General features: G+C 37.4%; 1 protein-coding gene across 3 annotated transcripts in view; it reads left to right on the top strand.

Annotated features, from left to right (window-relative positions):
- ILRUN (inflammation and lipid regulator with UBA-like and NBR1-like domains) overlaps positions 1-15,721 on the top strand; it is a 98,480-nt gene that overhangs the window by 43,424 nt on the left and 39,335 nt on the right. For 2 of the 3 annotated variants that reach the window (XM_014782802.2, XM_004424244.3), the window contains exon 3: positions 2,618-2,815. The exons of the other annotated variant lie outside the window; for it this stretch is intronic. In XM_014782802.2, coding sequence (XP_014638288.1) covers positions 2,618-2,815 — 198 coding nt within the window. The remainder of the gene's footprint in view (positions 1-2,617; positions 2,816-15,721) is intronic. 3 annotated transcript variants of the gene reach the window in all.

Here is a 15,721-nt window from a genome sequence, read left to right as displayed (position 1 = left end):
TTTTATTATGTTGCAGTCACTTTATCAGGTATCAGGAGAAAATGATGACAAGATCAATGAAAGTCCCTGTTTACATGTAGGTTAATTTGAAATGCAGTCTGCAAACTTACAGAGGTTAAAAAGAATAGAGGATCTGTATCGTGATTTTTCTTCTTCCGCATTGCTCTTTGGATGTTTCTTGCTGTCTCCAAACTACTTTTATAATCACTTATACCTAGTAAGTCCCAGGCTTTCTGGAACTGATGGACTTTTATTTCATTTTTGCCATGCTCTCTATCTTGTCAAAATTGCCGTATGACAGGTTTTTGTTTTGTTTTTACCTTTTTTTTTAAACAAACTTATATTCAGTGATAACTGGAGAATCACAGCCTTAATCATATGCATGCTTGTGATACTTAACTTGGGAAGTCATAAAACACAGGTTAGTTTTTCTTTTCTTCTAGATATATCTATCCCCCATTAAGCCAATTTTACAACTAAGAGTTACTTTGAAGCCTTATTGTATTATACTTCTCAAATTCAGATTTCAGGTATGCTTAGTCTGGTGGTCCAAACAGCTCACCAGTATTTCCCTTCCTTCTGTATCAAGAATCAGTATCTTTGACCTTTTCAGAGTTATCTGACCTAACACTTGGGGCTGTAAGAACTATATGTCATGGTGAACTGTTGGTAACTCTCAGAAGGCAGGCGATTGGTTCTTCACTCTATAGCAAATTAACACTTTAGAGTTGATGGTGGATAACTCTTCCAGTTTTTTCTTCAAGAGGCTCTCCAAGTACTACATTAATAGCGTATCTGGTGTACTAAAAAGATTAGGACTGTAGCCGCATAATTTGTTAATCATTTAATGTTTTACCAACTAACTCAATCTCCCTGAAATATAGCAGCACTCCCTCTTTTACATAGCTTAGAGATCTGACTGTCTCAGCTGCTTGTGGTTATCTGCTCAGGACAGCCAAGTATTTCTCACACCCAGACAGTCTTGGTTTTCCTTATTTTCCTAGAAGTTCAAAAACAGACGCATTCTTGGGTTTTCATATAAACAGACATTGTTTTGTTACGTGTGTGTGTGTGTTTTTGTTTTAAGAATAATTGTGAATTCAGCCCTAATAACAGTAGTTTAATTTTCCTGTTGGATCTTGGTCTTTTGAGACCGACATTTTGTAAGGTGCTTCGTGTCAGCTGCTGCTATTCTTGACCTAAGACAAATATGCTTTTGCCAGGCCATAGGCCCTAGAAATGGAAAACAAAATTTGCGTGTATCATCAGTGTATCATCCACAACCAGTTGCTCTCTCTAGTGTTAAGAGAGCACTTTGCTGACAGGTTTTTTATGAGGGTATGACAAAACATAGTGGCCACTGCTTCATCTGCTACCTCTTAAGATCTAAGAGCCACTGGGGGTGCTATTCATTATGGGGCTGAGATCTCAGCGGTAGAGCTCTGGTTGCTTTTCTCTCTGGTTCCCTTTTCAGTAATAAGCCATCAGGTGTATCAAAACCAGCCTGGCACTTCAAGAACAAGGTACCGAGGCAGCCTAGAGTACTGTTAGGTAAATTTCAAGCATGCTGTGTCCTGAGATCCCTGCCATGTCCAACTTTTCATAGTGATTTATTTTTATAATAAATGTATAAATCCCCAAAAAAGGTATATAGAGTTTTTGTCTACAGTAAAAAGGGGTATATTGGGTAGGCTTCACAGGAAAGATCACATTAGTCACTATGTGGCCACCTATGACTGATCAGAACAAGTCAATATATAGATTTCTGATTTGTTTACATGAAAATAGGTACACAGGAATAGGTACCAACTAAGATCTTTGCCACTTCCAAAGGAGGAAAGACATTCCTGCCAAAGCCATTTCTCTGTATTGCCGTTCCTATCCTTTCTGCAAGCACCTCTGGCTGGTGTCATCACCCCCGAGACCACAGTTTCATTGTGTTGTTATCAGGAGAGTTCACCCTACTGTTCAAATTTCCCGCACTGCTGTTTAAACCTGAAAATGAAACTTTCACTTAACTCCTCTGTCTTGTATTTGCAGTCTATTGAGCCTCAGTCTTTTCATAGTTAAGGACTCCAGAAGAAAATTCATACGTCAGGGAAAAAGCAGTTTTAATAATAGCATAGAAATTACTCCTCATGTGTTTCATCCTCTTGCCTCGATGGAAAAGCGGGACAATCAGGCATATTTTTACTTTGAATGTCAGCTTAAAAAGTTCAAGTGAAAATGGGCATGTATTACCTCTTAGTAGAGAGAGCAGTCCTCCAAAGATGTGTCTGTGCTTCATTTCCATGGTCTTTGTAGACATGATTCTTAGGTTCTACAGATTCAGTGTGATGTGTGGCCTTCCCCGGGGTCACCTGAAACACATCTTCTTGAGGAACTGCCTTGCTTTTGCAGTATGTGCCTTCTCGTAGGGATGGACTGTTGGTCAGAGGTTGTGGATTCTGATAATTCCTTCTCATCCGTTGTGTGAGGTGTTAAATGGCTCAAGGATATGTGGGTAGATTTACGTATGTGTGAGAGACAAAAGGGCCTTGTCTACAGTTTTGTAATGAACTGCACCCAGCGTAGGACCACTGATTGCCTAACATTTTTTTCTTTTGCTTGAACTCAGGGACAGAGGCCTGGCCTCCAGGGGTTTGTCTTAAATATGTCGGGGGAGACCAATTTGGACATGTGAACATGGTGATGGTGAGATCGCTAGAGCCCCAAGAGATTGCAGATGTCAGCGTCCAGATGTGCAGCCCGAGCAGAGCAGGAATGTATCAGGGACAGTGGCGGATGTGCACTGCTACAGGACTCTACTATGGAGGTGAGTATGTCCTTGTGCAGCCCAGGGTGAAGGAATTCAGGTAACATCTTATAGCATCCCCAGTGTTGCTCACGGAACCTGTCAAGTTAAATAATAGGGCAGGGCCTCTTTTAACCAGTCATCCCATGCAGGTAAATGACTTGAATTTTATGACTATCCAGTTGATTCAGTCTAGCATTCTCCCTTTTACACTAGGAATTAAGTTAAAATTCAGGAAAGTGTATGAGATATATCTTCTAAACAATGTTTTAGTAGTGCTGCTTTTTTTAATTATATAATCTAGTAGGTGCTATAAGAATACTGAAGGTAGTCCTTGTCTTCAGAGTCTCTAGACACAAGCTATGTAAAAGAAGATAATGCACAGAGTTTGCATACTTCTCTCCACCTGATGACCTGTCAAGACTTGTATTCCTCCTCTTTATTGACAAACTTTCTGAACAGAGTGGTCTGTGCTCATTATCTCCTCTTCCTGTTTCCCATTTATTCTTCAACGTAATCTATCCTTTATCCACTCCAATGAAAGTTTATCAGTGACTACCCAGTTTCCAAATCCAAAGCCACTTTACAGTCTTCATGCTGACTGACCCTCTGTTATTTGGCACTGTACTCCAAATACTTTTTGAAATGTGTACCTTCCTAGACTCACATGATACCTCTCTTGATTCTCCTCCTCCTCTGAATGTTCTTTCTCTGTCTAACTTTGTCTTTGCCCTGGGATTACTAGATTCTGAGCTGGGCCCTGTTCATGGTCGGTGACCTCGTCCTCCTGTGTGGCTTCAGCTGTCACCAGTACAGCATACACAGCGATGCTCAAATTCATATTTGTGCCTGCAAACTCTTTTCGGAGCTCCAAACCTGTATTTTAACTGCTTATGGACAGAACACCTGAATATTTTGTAGGTTTCTGAATTTTAACATCTCCCAGGCAGAACTTATATTCTTCTCAACGGCACCCCACTGAAATGATCAGGCCAGAAACCTTGGAGACATTTTTTGTTCTGTCTTATTGTCCTTAATCACAAACCAGTCCCTATTGGATTCTGCTGTATCCCATGTCCTGAAATCCAAAGAAAAATAAATAGTAAATAGTTCTTGCCCTTAGGGAGCTCCTAACTGGACTCACGCCAGTGGGACCTTTGGAGTTATTTCAAGGGGTCTTGGAATTAATGTTCTCATATATGTTTTTTTAAAATATTTTTACAGCCTCAAAAATTTTTCATGTTAGAAAAGGTGTCTTATAGTGCTTATGTGATATCATTCTTTGCCTAAAACGTTTGTGCCTACTGTAATGAAGCCAAACTCCTTGGCATGGGGCTTAAAGCTCCTCACAACCTGGGCCTGACCTCATTTTCACTTTCATCTTCTGTCACGTCCTTACTCCCCCACAGCCAGTCCCTGAAGACATCACATGCTTTCACTTCTCCATGCTGCTGCTCGTGTAGTTCCCGTTGCCTGAAATCTTTATCTTTTTCCTTCTTTCCAACAAACTACTGCTCATCCTCAGGGCCCTGAAGTCACCTTTCCTTCTTCCTTCCTCTCCCCTTGCTTACTCTCCCCACTACCCCAAGGAAATTCATCCCTCCCTTTTTCATTAATATTATGCACATGCTTGTTACTATACTTAACATATTTTATTATAGGTGTTTGTTCACTTATCCTTTCTCCTACTAGACTATGAACTATTTGTTGAATAACAAATGAACATGTAACCATGTATCAGAATGCAGAGAGATTATTTGTCCCTTCCCTTCTGGACTCTTGTTATTCAGGCCACCTCTCCTAAGTGTCTTCTCACCCGCACAGTTGGAAATAGTTTCTGCTACTGCTGAGCTACCCTTGCCTTTCTTTGGCACTTTGTCTCTTTCTACCCAGTTAATTTGATGAATGTCTCATATCACCTTTGAAACTTAAGGTGATAAATGTCTTGATTATCTTTGTAACTCTTTAAAAAGCTGAGCCCAGTGCAGAGCAGAGAGTGGCTACTCAGTAGATTTTTTAAATGAATGTCAACATTTTTAAGGGAGGAAAAAGACAACATACATGATTTTTTTAAATTTCTTTTATGCCAAGATATTTCTTCTTAGCATTCTCCAGTGTTTGAGAGCTCTAGTCTTGTTTCTGTGTGTGTTTGTGTTAAATTAAAAATAATTATCACTATGTGGGACATTAAATTTTATACTTGTAACATCCCTCTTAAATTCTGGAAATAGAGTATAAATATACTAACTTTGGAGGCAATAAAGAATTTAAAGCCTTTCTTGGTTTTATAGTCTGTAAGTTGTTTCTCAGGACTTTGTGAAATCTCATACCTTTAGAGGATCTTAATAATTCATCTGATTCCATGGTTTTCAAGCATTTTGCTTTTTCTTTTTTGTGAGGAAGATCGGCCCTGAGCTAACATCTGCCAATCCTCCTCTTTTTTGCTGAGGAAGACTGGCCCTGAGCTAACTTCCATGCCCATCTTCCTCCACTTTATATGGGATGCTGCCACAGCATGGCTTGACAAGCGGTGCATCGGTGCGGGCCCGGGATCCAAACCTGCGAACCCTGGGCCGCTGCAGCGGAGCGCGCGCACTTAACTGCTTGCGCTACCGGGCTGGCCCCTCAGGCATTTTTCGTAATTAGTGCTTTTCTTCATAAAAGCATATATGAATGCTCCCTCTAAAAAGGGGAAAAGATAAAAATGAAACTGGTTTTGTTGAATTGGGAGCCTCCTTGGCTTGTGTTTTCCTGCTCTCTGTCTGAGATGACTTCCAGGGCTCTGTGGAGTACAGTTTGTAAACCTTTCATCTGCTCTAGTAAATTTAATTCCATTTTGCAAACTATCATATTTCATTGAATCCAGATTACTGTTGATTATGAAACACATCCTAATAGCAAAGATGTTAAATGACTGGCAGAAAGTGAATATAATATATATAAAACCACAACTATGAACACATGAAAAAAAATAAACTGCCACGTTAACTATGATTGGCTCGTCCCAGTTTTTCTGCTCATTCTTACCTTGCTAGCTCATTCAGAATAGTGCAGGCATAAGAGTGTGGAATGTAGGACTAGGTTGCCTGGGCACAAACTTGGACAAGTTAGGTAACTTGTCTGTGCCTTATCTTTCTGTTTTGACGACAAACCTTGTTTTTTGTTTGTTTTGTTTTTGGTGGGGTGGTGTCTTCTGTAGTCTTTAGATGGTCTTCTCTAGAAAGAATTCATTCTCCTTATTTTTTATAATAACACTTATGTTGTTTCAGCTCATTTCTCTTCCTCAAAAGAAATTTTTGCTATACTTAATAATTTACAAAATGGGTCCCCTTCCCCCATTTTAGATTGGTTATGCTCTCTCAGAGTCAACAGAGGTGCTGTTGGCATGTTGTGTGGACAGTTCTTCATAATGTGGGGCGTATGTATCACCATAGCCCTAAATACCTGTAGCTTCACATGTTCACCTTTACAACCAACCCTCCTCCCCTACCACATACATTTCTAGCTCCCTTGTAACAGACTTTTGCTTCTTAGATAAATGCAACCTGTTATCTAATACCTACTGTACGTCAGGCATTATATTAGGCTTTTTGCATATTAATTACCTTATGAAGGAAGTATTAGCTACTACATTTTTTTGTGTGTGTGTGAGAGGAAGACCAGCCCTGAGCTAAGATCCGATGCCAATCCTCCTCTTTTTTGCTGAGGAAGACTGGCCCTGGGCTAACATCCGTGCCCATCTTCCTCTACTTTATATGGGACGCTGCCACGGCATGGCTTGACAAGCAGCGCGTCAGTGCGCGCCCAGGATCCAAACTGGCGAACCCCGGGCTGCCAAAGCAGAGTGCACGCACTTAACTGCTTGCACCAGCGGTCCGGCCCCAGCTACTACATTTTGTGGACGAGAAAATTGAAGACCAGAGAGAATTAATGATTTGCCTAAGGTCTATTAAAAGTTATAAATTAGCTATAAATTATAGTTATAAATTAGCAAAAGTAGTTTTATGATCTTTGTCATTAGTTTGGCCCTCATTGCTTTATGAGGTTCACAAAGGAACTTTGGCTCCAAGGTGTTGAAGCTTGTTAGGGTTTAGGGAGAGTGGGGTACATGGTCCCCAAGTCCTCTCTCCATTCCCAGAGTGAGCGGGAATGAGGGTAGGTGTTGAGATTGATGAGGAAACTCTTAGGTAGTTGGGTAAATATCAGTGTTCCCAAGGAGTTCTGTCCTGCTAGGAGATACACAGTTCCTGTAGGACACTTGACTCGTGGGAAGGAGTAAGCAGCATGAGTAGTTGTCCGCATGTTAGCCTTGGTACCAACAGTAACATGCCTCCCCTCTTCCTAGTAGAGTACCCTCTTTCCAAATTCCACGGGAGAGATTTATCCTTGCACTTGGGATGGTTCCTTCTAAATTGGAGGGATTCTAGTTGTGAAGTAGGCTAGGATCAAGTGATACTGTGGTTATCATATGCTAGTGATGGTTTCTCCCACTTGAAGTAGCTCTTCTTGTTAAATACTTCACATGGGTCCCCAGAGACATTTCATATGTAGATTAAATACTTAGACATTATTCATTTAGTTTCTCAGAGGTTAGAAATGGTACTTCCCTTACTAAGCTCCCAAACCATAATATGTCCCACATGTTAGGAAACTTGTTGGTTGCTCTGTGTAAACCAAACTGTTTCCTAAAACCTTTGTAAATTGTTGTTCTAGCTTCTCAATTTACGGAATGTCCTCCCTAGCCAGGTAGTGCAGGACTGTTCCTCCTCATTCTTCTCCTGTATTTTAACTGATCATGTTATGAAAGAAGCTCTGATTTCATACAGACCTTCTCTGGACTCCACACAGGTGTCTTTTTCTGCCAGTTCTCTTGCCCTTTTCCCTATTGACCCCACCTTCAGAACGTGTCTCTTGTATGTTGGACTCAAAAAGGCTGCCTCTTTTGCTTCTAGAAGATCCTCAGTAAGATGCTCTCTGTTTCAATTCTGATCTCTAGAATTCTCTGATATCAGAAATATGAGTAGCCCTTGAAAACAACAGATTTCTTTTTTGATAAAAGAAATGCTATCCAAATTGATTGTGACTTGTATGGGAAATGTTTTTAGAAGGGACATTTCAAAGTGTAAGTGAAATCTGAAATCCTTAAGTATCTTTACGTTCTGAGGTCTGTATTAAGTTTATAAGGTGCTGGGCTATTTCAGTGTCAGAGAAGGAAGCCTGCCTTTGGTTGTATTACCACCAGATGGTGGTGATTGTTTGGTGGTCATTTCCAGGTAGTTAAACATGGGTTAAAGGCAAAGTGAAATGGCTCTACTGTTCATATTAACCTCTAAAATGCAAATATGTGGGTCTTGAACCTCCATGGAGCATAGAAAATCAAGAAATCAGATGAAACAGTGATCCATCTGTAAGGTGTGGTAAATAAAATATTTGCAAGTCCAGGTATGAAGCATCATATAGTAGTTTTAACTATTTTGAAATTTAACTGTGAGTAGTTTTATTGTATACTGTTAGTGCTAACACTGTTTGCTTTATAATTAGTTTCATTATTTCTCAGTAGACCAAATATATATATATAAAGATTTGGTAGAAAGGCAAGAATATAATTTGAAAGCAGCACTTTTGTTTTCTTATGGTAGCCAGAGCCCTTCTGTTAACAGATACTTCTTTGATCTGGAATGTTAGGTTTGTAGAATTCTGAATTTGGGGATTGACAGTTCCTTAAAAATTTTTTTTAACCAAATATAATTCTTTATTAAAATATTAATATACTTATTGTTAAAAAGAAAATAAATAGTTATTTTTATTTACTGACCATTTTAAAATTAAATACTTAGGCATGATTTCATTTTTTAAAAAATATATATAATCCTTAACTTGTTTGTGTGTATGCATTGGTAAGGGCTGTAGCTGAGGCTGGATCTGATTAAAAAGTCTTTAGTTACTTAGAGGGTATAGTCCTGTCATAGTAAAACATTTACACATAAAACTTCCTGTACTTCTTTGATTCCTATATGACAGTAATTTTAATATCCATCATTAGTTTAATGACCACTTCTCTTAAGGGGAAAGGGGTAGAGCCATTACCATATTAAATGAACACATTTGATTATATGATGCATTTTTATTTCAGAAATATTAAAAACAAGGAAAAATGTAAGACTTACAATGGAGGAGGAAATATGTACATTTCCCCTTCACAAAAAATGTTTACATATATGCTGAAATTATTTCAGATGAGAAATTCTTAAGGTTTTACTGATTTGTTGTGTGATGGGAATTTTTAGTAAGTGCCATTGTGTACACTTGCCTGTGAATCAGACCAGAGCATATTTCTTATAAATAAGGAAGCAAGTATAATTGCTTTCCATTCAAATCATGGTGAATACCTAATTTATCAGTATATGCTATAAAACTACTGAAAAATATGTGATTTTTTTTAAACAGAATGATTACTATTTAAAATAATCAATGTATAGGGCTTTTAAGCTTTATCTTAGTTTTTCTGATGTGGTTTATATTCCTTAATTACTGCTCAGAATGTACCTGTTACTTTATTTTTAGAAACCTCCCAATAGTCTTGTAGTTAAAGATGGGAATCTTTGAAGAGGATGTCTTCTTACTGAAAAGCGAAATGCATTCTGTTCCTGTAATGATGCTTTGACACTAGCCACATAATGCTCTAATGGGTTTTTCCTTGGAATGGCAAAGATATTTATCACTTAGAAATTAGTTCATTCTGTAATCTTTATCTTGAAAAAATAGTTGTTTTTCTTTTTTTTTTTTTTTAGCTCTGTTTATTGTTCTCCTTTTATCTTTAAAGAGTTTATGCTTTCCTTTCTTTACAAAGAGAATGTTAACATTGGACATTTGGCTCCAGGAAGGAATGCTGTGAGCCTGTTAACCTCTGGATTTTGCTTTGTAGTGAACAGTGTCCTTCCAGTTATGATTTCTAAGAGTTTTACTTGTAGTTTGTTTTGAGATGGTCTTGAAAGCAATTGAATGCTAGAGTGGGTTAGTCTTTGGCTTAGTCGCCACTTCAAAGTCATTTTTCCTTTTTAGTTTTACAGTTTCTCTTTTATATTTAGAAATCAGAAGTGATTAAGAAAAAGATCTTATTTCTGACCTAAATCTTATTTGAGAACTTTAAAAAATGTTTAAGACATTTTATTTAACTCAGTATAGCCAAAATACTATCATTTCAACATGTGACTCGAGCTACATTTCAGGTACTCAATAGCTACCTGTGGCTAGTGGCCTGCCCCATTGGATACTGCGGCTCTACAAACTCTAGTATATTGTACCAATTTTTTTTTTCTGTAACAAATTGTGTAGAATTGGTGGTATTCTTCTTCTAAAGAATTTGTCAGTGAAATCATCTGAGCCTGGGGGTTCTTTTTGGAAGGTTTTTAATTACTTATTCAATTTATTTTCATAGTTATAGATCTGTTCAGGTTATCTGTTTCATCTTGAGTGACTTGAGTAGTTTCAAGGAATTTGCCCTTTTCATGAAATTGTTGAATTTTTGTGCATAGAGTTGTTTGTAGTATGTTTTATTATCATTTTAATGCCTTCAATGTCTGTAGTTATAACCCCCTCTTTCATTTATGGTATTTTGTGTCTCCTCTCTTTTTTTCTTTAATAATCTTGATAGATTTCTTAATTTTTTTTGTTTTTTTTGTGAGGAAGATCAGCCCTGAGCTAACATCCGTGCTAACCCTCCTCGTTTTTTATTTTGCTGAGGAAGACCGGCTCTGAGCTAACATCTATTGCCAATCCTCCTCTTCCCCCCCCGCCCCCAAAACCCCAGTAGATAGTTGTATGTCATAGTTGCACATCCTTCTAGTTGCTGTATGTGGGACACGGCCTCAGCATGGCCAGAGAAGCAGTGCGTCGGTGTGCTCCCGGGATCCAAACCCGGGCTGCCAGTAGCGGAGCGCGTGCACTTAACCGCTAAGCCACGGGGCTGGCCCCTAGATTTCTTAATTTTATTGGTCTTTTCAAAGAACCAGCTTTTTGGTTTCATTGATTTTTCTCTGTTTTTCTGTTTTCATTTACATGCATTTCTGCTCTTAATTTTAGTATTTCTTTCCTTCTCCTTGATTTGGGTTTATTTTATTCTTTTTCTAGTTTCTTAAGATGGAAGCTGAGGTCATTGGTTTGAGATCTGTCTTCTTTTATAATGTAGGTGTTTAATACTATTTTCTTAGTCCATTCAGGCTGCTATAATAAAATAATATAAATTAGGTGGCTGGTAAACAACTGAAATTTATTTCTCACAGTTCTGAAGGCTGGGAAGTCTAACATTAAGATGCTGGCAGATTTGGTATCTGGTGAGTGCCGGCTTCCTAGTTCATAGACAGCAGTCTTCTCACTGTGTCCTCACGTGGAGGACGGGGCAAGGGAGCTCTCTGGGATCTTTTTTCATAAGGGCACTAATCCCATTCATGAGGGCTCTACCCTCGTGACCTAATCACCTCTCAAAGGCTCCGCCTCCACATACAGTCACTTTGGAGGTTAGGTTTCAACATAAGGATTTTGCAGGGGACATTTAGTCTATTGTAACTGTAAATTTCTCTCTAAACACTGCTTTTAGCTGCATACTACAGATTTCGAAGGACTGTATTTTCATTTTCATTCAGTTCAAAATATTTTCTAATTTCCCTTGAGACCTCCTGTTTGACCCATAGATTATATAGAAGTGTGTTGTTAAATTTCCAGATGTTTGATGATTTTTATGTTATCTTGTTTAAGCATTTCTAGTTTAATTCCATTATGGTCAGAGAATGTGTTTTGTATGATTTCAATTCTTTTAAATTTGTTAAGGTGTTTATGACCCAGGAGATATCATCCATTTTGGTGAATATATCAGGTGTACCTCAAAAGAATGTGTATTTTGCTATTGTTGAATGGAGTTTTTTATAAATTTTGGTTAGATTCATTTGGTTGATGCTGTCGTTCAGTTCCTCTGTATCTGTGTAGATTTTTTGTGGAGGAGGTCTCCTTGTTCTGTCTTACTGAGAAAGTGTTGAAGGCTCCGACTTCAGTTTTGGATTTGTCTCTTTCTCCTTTCAGTTCTGTCAGTTTTGGGTTCATATATTTTGAAGCTCTCTTGTTAGGTGCATACACATTTAAGATTACTTCTTCTGGGTAAATGATCCATTTATTATTGTGTAATGTCCCTCTTTTTTTCCCCCTGGTAATAGTCTTCACTATGGATTCTTCTTTATCTGATATTAATATGGCCACTCTGGCTTTCTTTGATTAATGTTTGCATGATATATTTTTTTTCCAACCTTTTGCTTTCAACCTACTTAAATCATTATATTTGGAGTTTTTTGCAGGCAATATATGGTTGGGCCTTTTTTTTTTTTTTTTAACCATTACATCAATCTCTATCTTTTAATTAGTGTGTTTAGGACTATTCACATTTAGTTTGATTATTGGTATTTGAATTTATTTCAACCATTTTATTTGTTTTCTCTTTGTTCTCTTATTTGAGGACTTAAATCAGTTACATTGCTAAACTTATTTGTGATTAAATTCTTTTGAAAATAGATTTGTTCTCATAATAAAAGAAATAAATGGCATAGAAAATATGAAGAAAAAAGAAAACATTTATTCTGTTATACAGATATAGACACTGTTAATATATGTATCCAAATACTAAAAGGAAAAAAATTTTTGTGTTGTGCTACATATAGTTCTGTAACCTACTTTTTTCCTACTCACTAATATTTTAGAACCTTTTCCCCTTGTCATTACTTTCAAAAACACAATTTTTATTAGTTGCATACCATTCCATTGGATCATTCTTTCTTTTTTTTAAATTGAGATAAAATTCACATAATAACCATTTTAAAGTGTAAAACTCAGTGGCATTTAATACATACACAGTATTGTGCAACTGTCATCTATTTAGTTCCAACACATTTTTATCACCCCAAAAGGAAACCCCACACGCGTTAAGCAATCACTCCCCATTCCTATAGCCCCTGGCAACCACTAATGTACTTTCTGTCTCTATGGGTCGATAATTCTTTTTGCTGTGTTGGGGTAAGATATATAAATAGTGACCAAATAATAAAATATATTAGACAGCTGTCTCAAAAATAGAATCTGGGCTGCTTGCTAAAAATGAACAAACCATAACTTACTTGGCTCATTTATCGTTAAAGTCTTAAATATTCTTTTTTTTGTAAAGAAGGACAGTAGAGTAGCAGCATGAGTTCTGAAGTCATACTGTCTGGGTTTGACTTCTAGTTCAACAGTGTAATAACAGTGTGCCATTTAGGAAATTATTTTATCTTTTAATGACTCAGTTTCTTCATCTATAAACTAAGGAAAACAGCACTTACCTCATAGGGTTTTGAGGGAATTAGAGGAGTTAATGCATGTAAAAGCTTTTAGAACAGCACCTGGCATGGTAAGCACTGAATAAGCGTTAGATGCTTCTTCTTCTTCTTAACATTCTTGTTGTTATTATTAAAAGATCTGACTATATTGTGAAACCTTATCTAGTAATCCCTCCTCAACTGTTAACTTGTCTTGTATGAACTTTTCTTAGTAAAGATTCCTTAAGGTTTTTTCATCTCAGATATCCAAATGATCTATTTCTTTGGCGTCCTGGGGGGATCTTCAGGGTGGCGTGAAAGATTCCAGGTCATTGATTGCTTGTGTGGAGTACCCAAGACAGAATATGTAGCTTAATGTGCACTGAAAATTATACAGAGAATCACAGAAACCTCTGCGGGAACCAGTACTGGGGTAGAAAAACAGGAACTGTAATTGACAAATTACTGGAGGCTCAGTGTGGACAAGCCTGAAAGAGAAAAACTCCTGCAGTGTCCCCACACTGTTGTGAGTTTTACCTCGAGGATCTCTACCAGGTTCTCACAGTGAATATTGGAGAAAAATCCCCTAATGCTTCTGGCAGGGGGAGGGGAAAAGTAACCATTTTGAAATTACCCAGAGTATTCTGTTCTTCTTAACAAGGTTTGCCCTCAGGAGAAATTATTTTACCAGAGCCTAACTGACCTAAGGGAATGGAAATAACCAACTCTAGCTGGCTCCAGTCCTCTTAGCCATCCTGTTCCATCTAAAGCCGGGGAAAAACCTGAGAAGCACTGGTGAAGTTCACAGTCTAGGGGCACATGCTCACCAAAAGACTGAGACCTAATCATAGGACTATAGAATGTTTCGCCTCCACCTACACTTTATCACTGCATTATTAAAGGGCTCTTTTCTGTGGTTCCTTTTACTCAGTATATCATGTGCACCTTTCAACAAAAAATGACAAGGCATAATAAAAGGCACAAAACACAGTTTGAAGACTGAACAAACATCAGAACCAGAGTCAGACGTGGCAGGAGTGTTGGAATTATCAGACCAGGGGTTTTTAAAATCTATGATTAATATGCTAAGGGCTTTAATGGAAAAAGTAGACAACATGCAAGAACAGATGGGTATTGTAAGTAGAGAGATGGAAACTCTAAGAAAAAATTTAAAAAATGTTAGAGATCAAAAACTAATAGAAATGAAGAATGCCTATGATGGGCTCATTAGTAGACTGGACACAGCTGAGGAAAGAATTTTTGAGCTTGAGGATATGTCAGTAGAAACTTTTAAAACTGAAAAGCAAAGAGAAAAAAGACTGAAAAAAGATGGAACAGAATGTCCAAGAACTGTGGTACAACTACAAAAGAAGTACATAATTGGAATACCAGAAGAAGAAAGAAAGGAACAGAAGAAATACTTGAAGCCATAATGACTGAGAGTTCCCCCAAATTAATGTCAGACACCAAACCACATCTAGGAATTTAAGAGAACACCAAGCAGGATAAATGCCCAAAAAACTGCACATCGACATATCATATTCATAATGCAGGAAATGAAACATAAAGAAAAAATCTTGAAAGAAGCCAGAGGAAAAAGACAGCTTACTAATAGAGGAGCAAAGATAAGAATTATATATGACTTCTCAGAAACCATGCAAGCAAGAAGAGAGTGGAGTGAAATATTTAATATATTGAGAGAAAACCCCCCCACCAACCTAGCATTCTGTGCCCTGTGAAGTTATCCTTCAAAAGTTGAGGAGAAATACTGCCTCAGACAAACCAAAATTAAGGGAATTTGTTGCCAGTAGACCTTCCTTGCAAGAAATATTAAAGGAAGTTCTTCAAACAGAAGAAAAACAATATAGGTCAGAAACTAGGATCTATACAAAGAAATGAAGCACATTGGAGAATGACTGAGTGAAGGTAAAATTAAAACTTTCATTTTTCTTATTTTTAATTGATCTGGCAGATAAAGAGTTTGTTCAAAATAATAATAGCAACAATGTGTTCAATTATGTATCTTGTATATGTGTATATACATGCATATGTATAAGTGAAATGAATGACAACAGAGATACGAGGAACAAGAGAGAGAAATTAGGAATATTTTGCTGTTATAAGATACTTGGACTATCCGTGAAGTGGTATAGTGTCATTTCAGACTTTACTTGGATTAGTTGTAAATGTAACCACTGACAACCACTAAAAAAAATAAGTATAATTGATATGCTAAGACAAGAGAGAAGATGGAATCATATAAAATGCTCAGTTAAAACCACAAAAGGCAGAAAAACAGTGGAAGACAAAAGTAGGAACAAAGAACAAGGGCAAAAAATAGAAAACAGTAACAAATATGGTGGGTATTAATCCAGCTCTATCAATAATCACTTTTAAACCTCGATGGTCTAAATACATCAATTAAAAGAAAGAGATTGACAGAGAGGATCACAAAACAAGATCCCACCGTATGTTGTTTACAAGAAACTTACTTCTAATATAAAGATAGCTCTATATTAAGAATAAAGGGATGGAGAAAGATATATAACACTAATCCAAAGAAAGCAGGAGTAGCTGTATTCAGACAGAACAG

The sequence above is a fragment of the Ceratotherium simum genome, chromosome 13 (assembly GCF_057802395.1).
Source record: "Ceratotherium simum simum isolate JZ-2026a chromosome 13, ASM5780239v1, whole genome shotgun sequence".
Lineage (NCBI taxonomy): Eukaryota > Metazoa > Chordata > Mammalia > Perissodactyla > Rhinocerotidae > Ceratotherium > Ceratotherium simum.
This window is presented reverse-complemented; position numbering and strand designations above follow the sequence as displayed.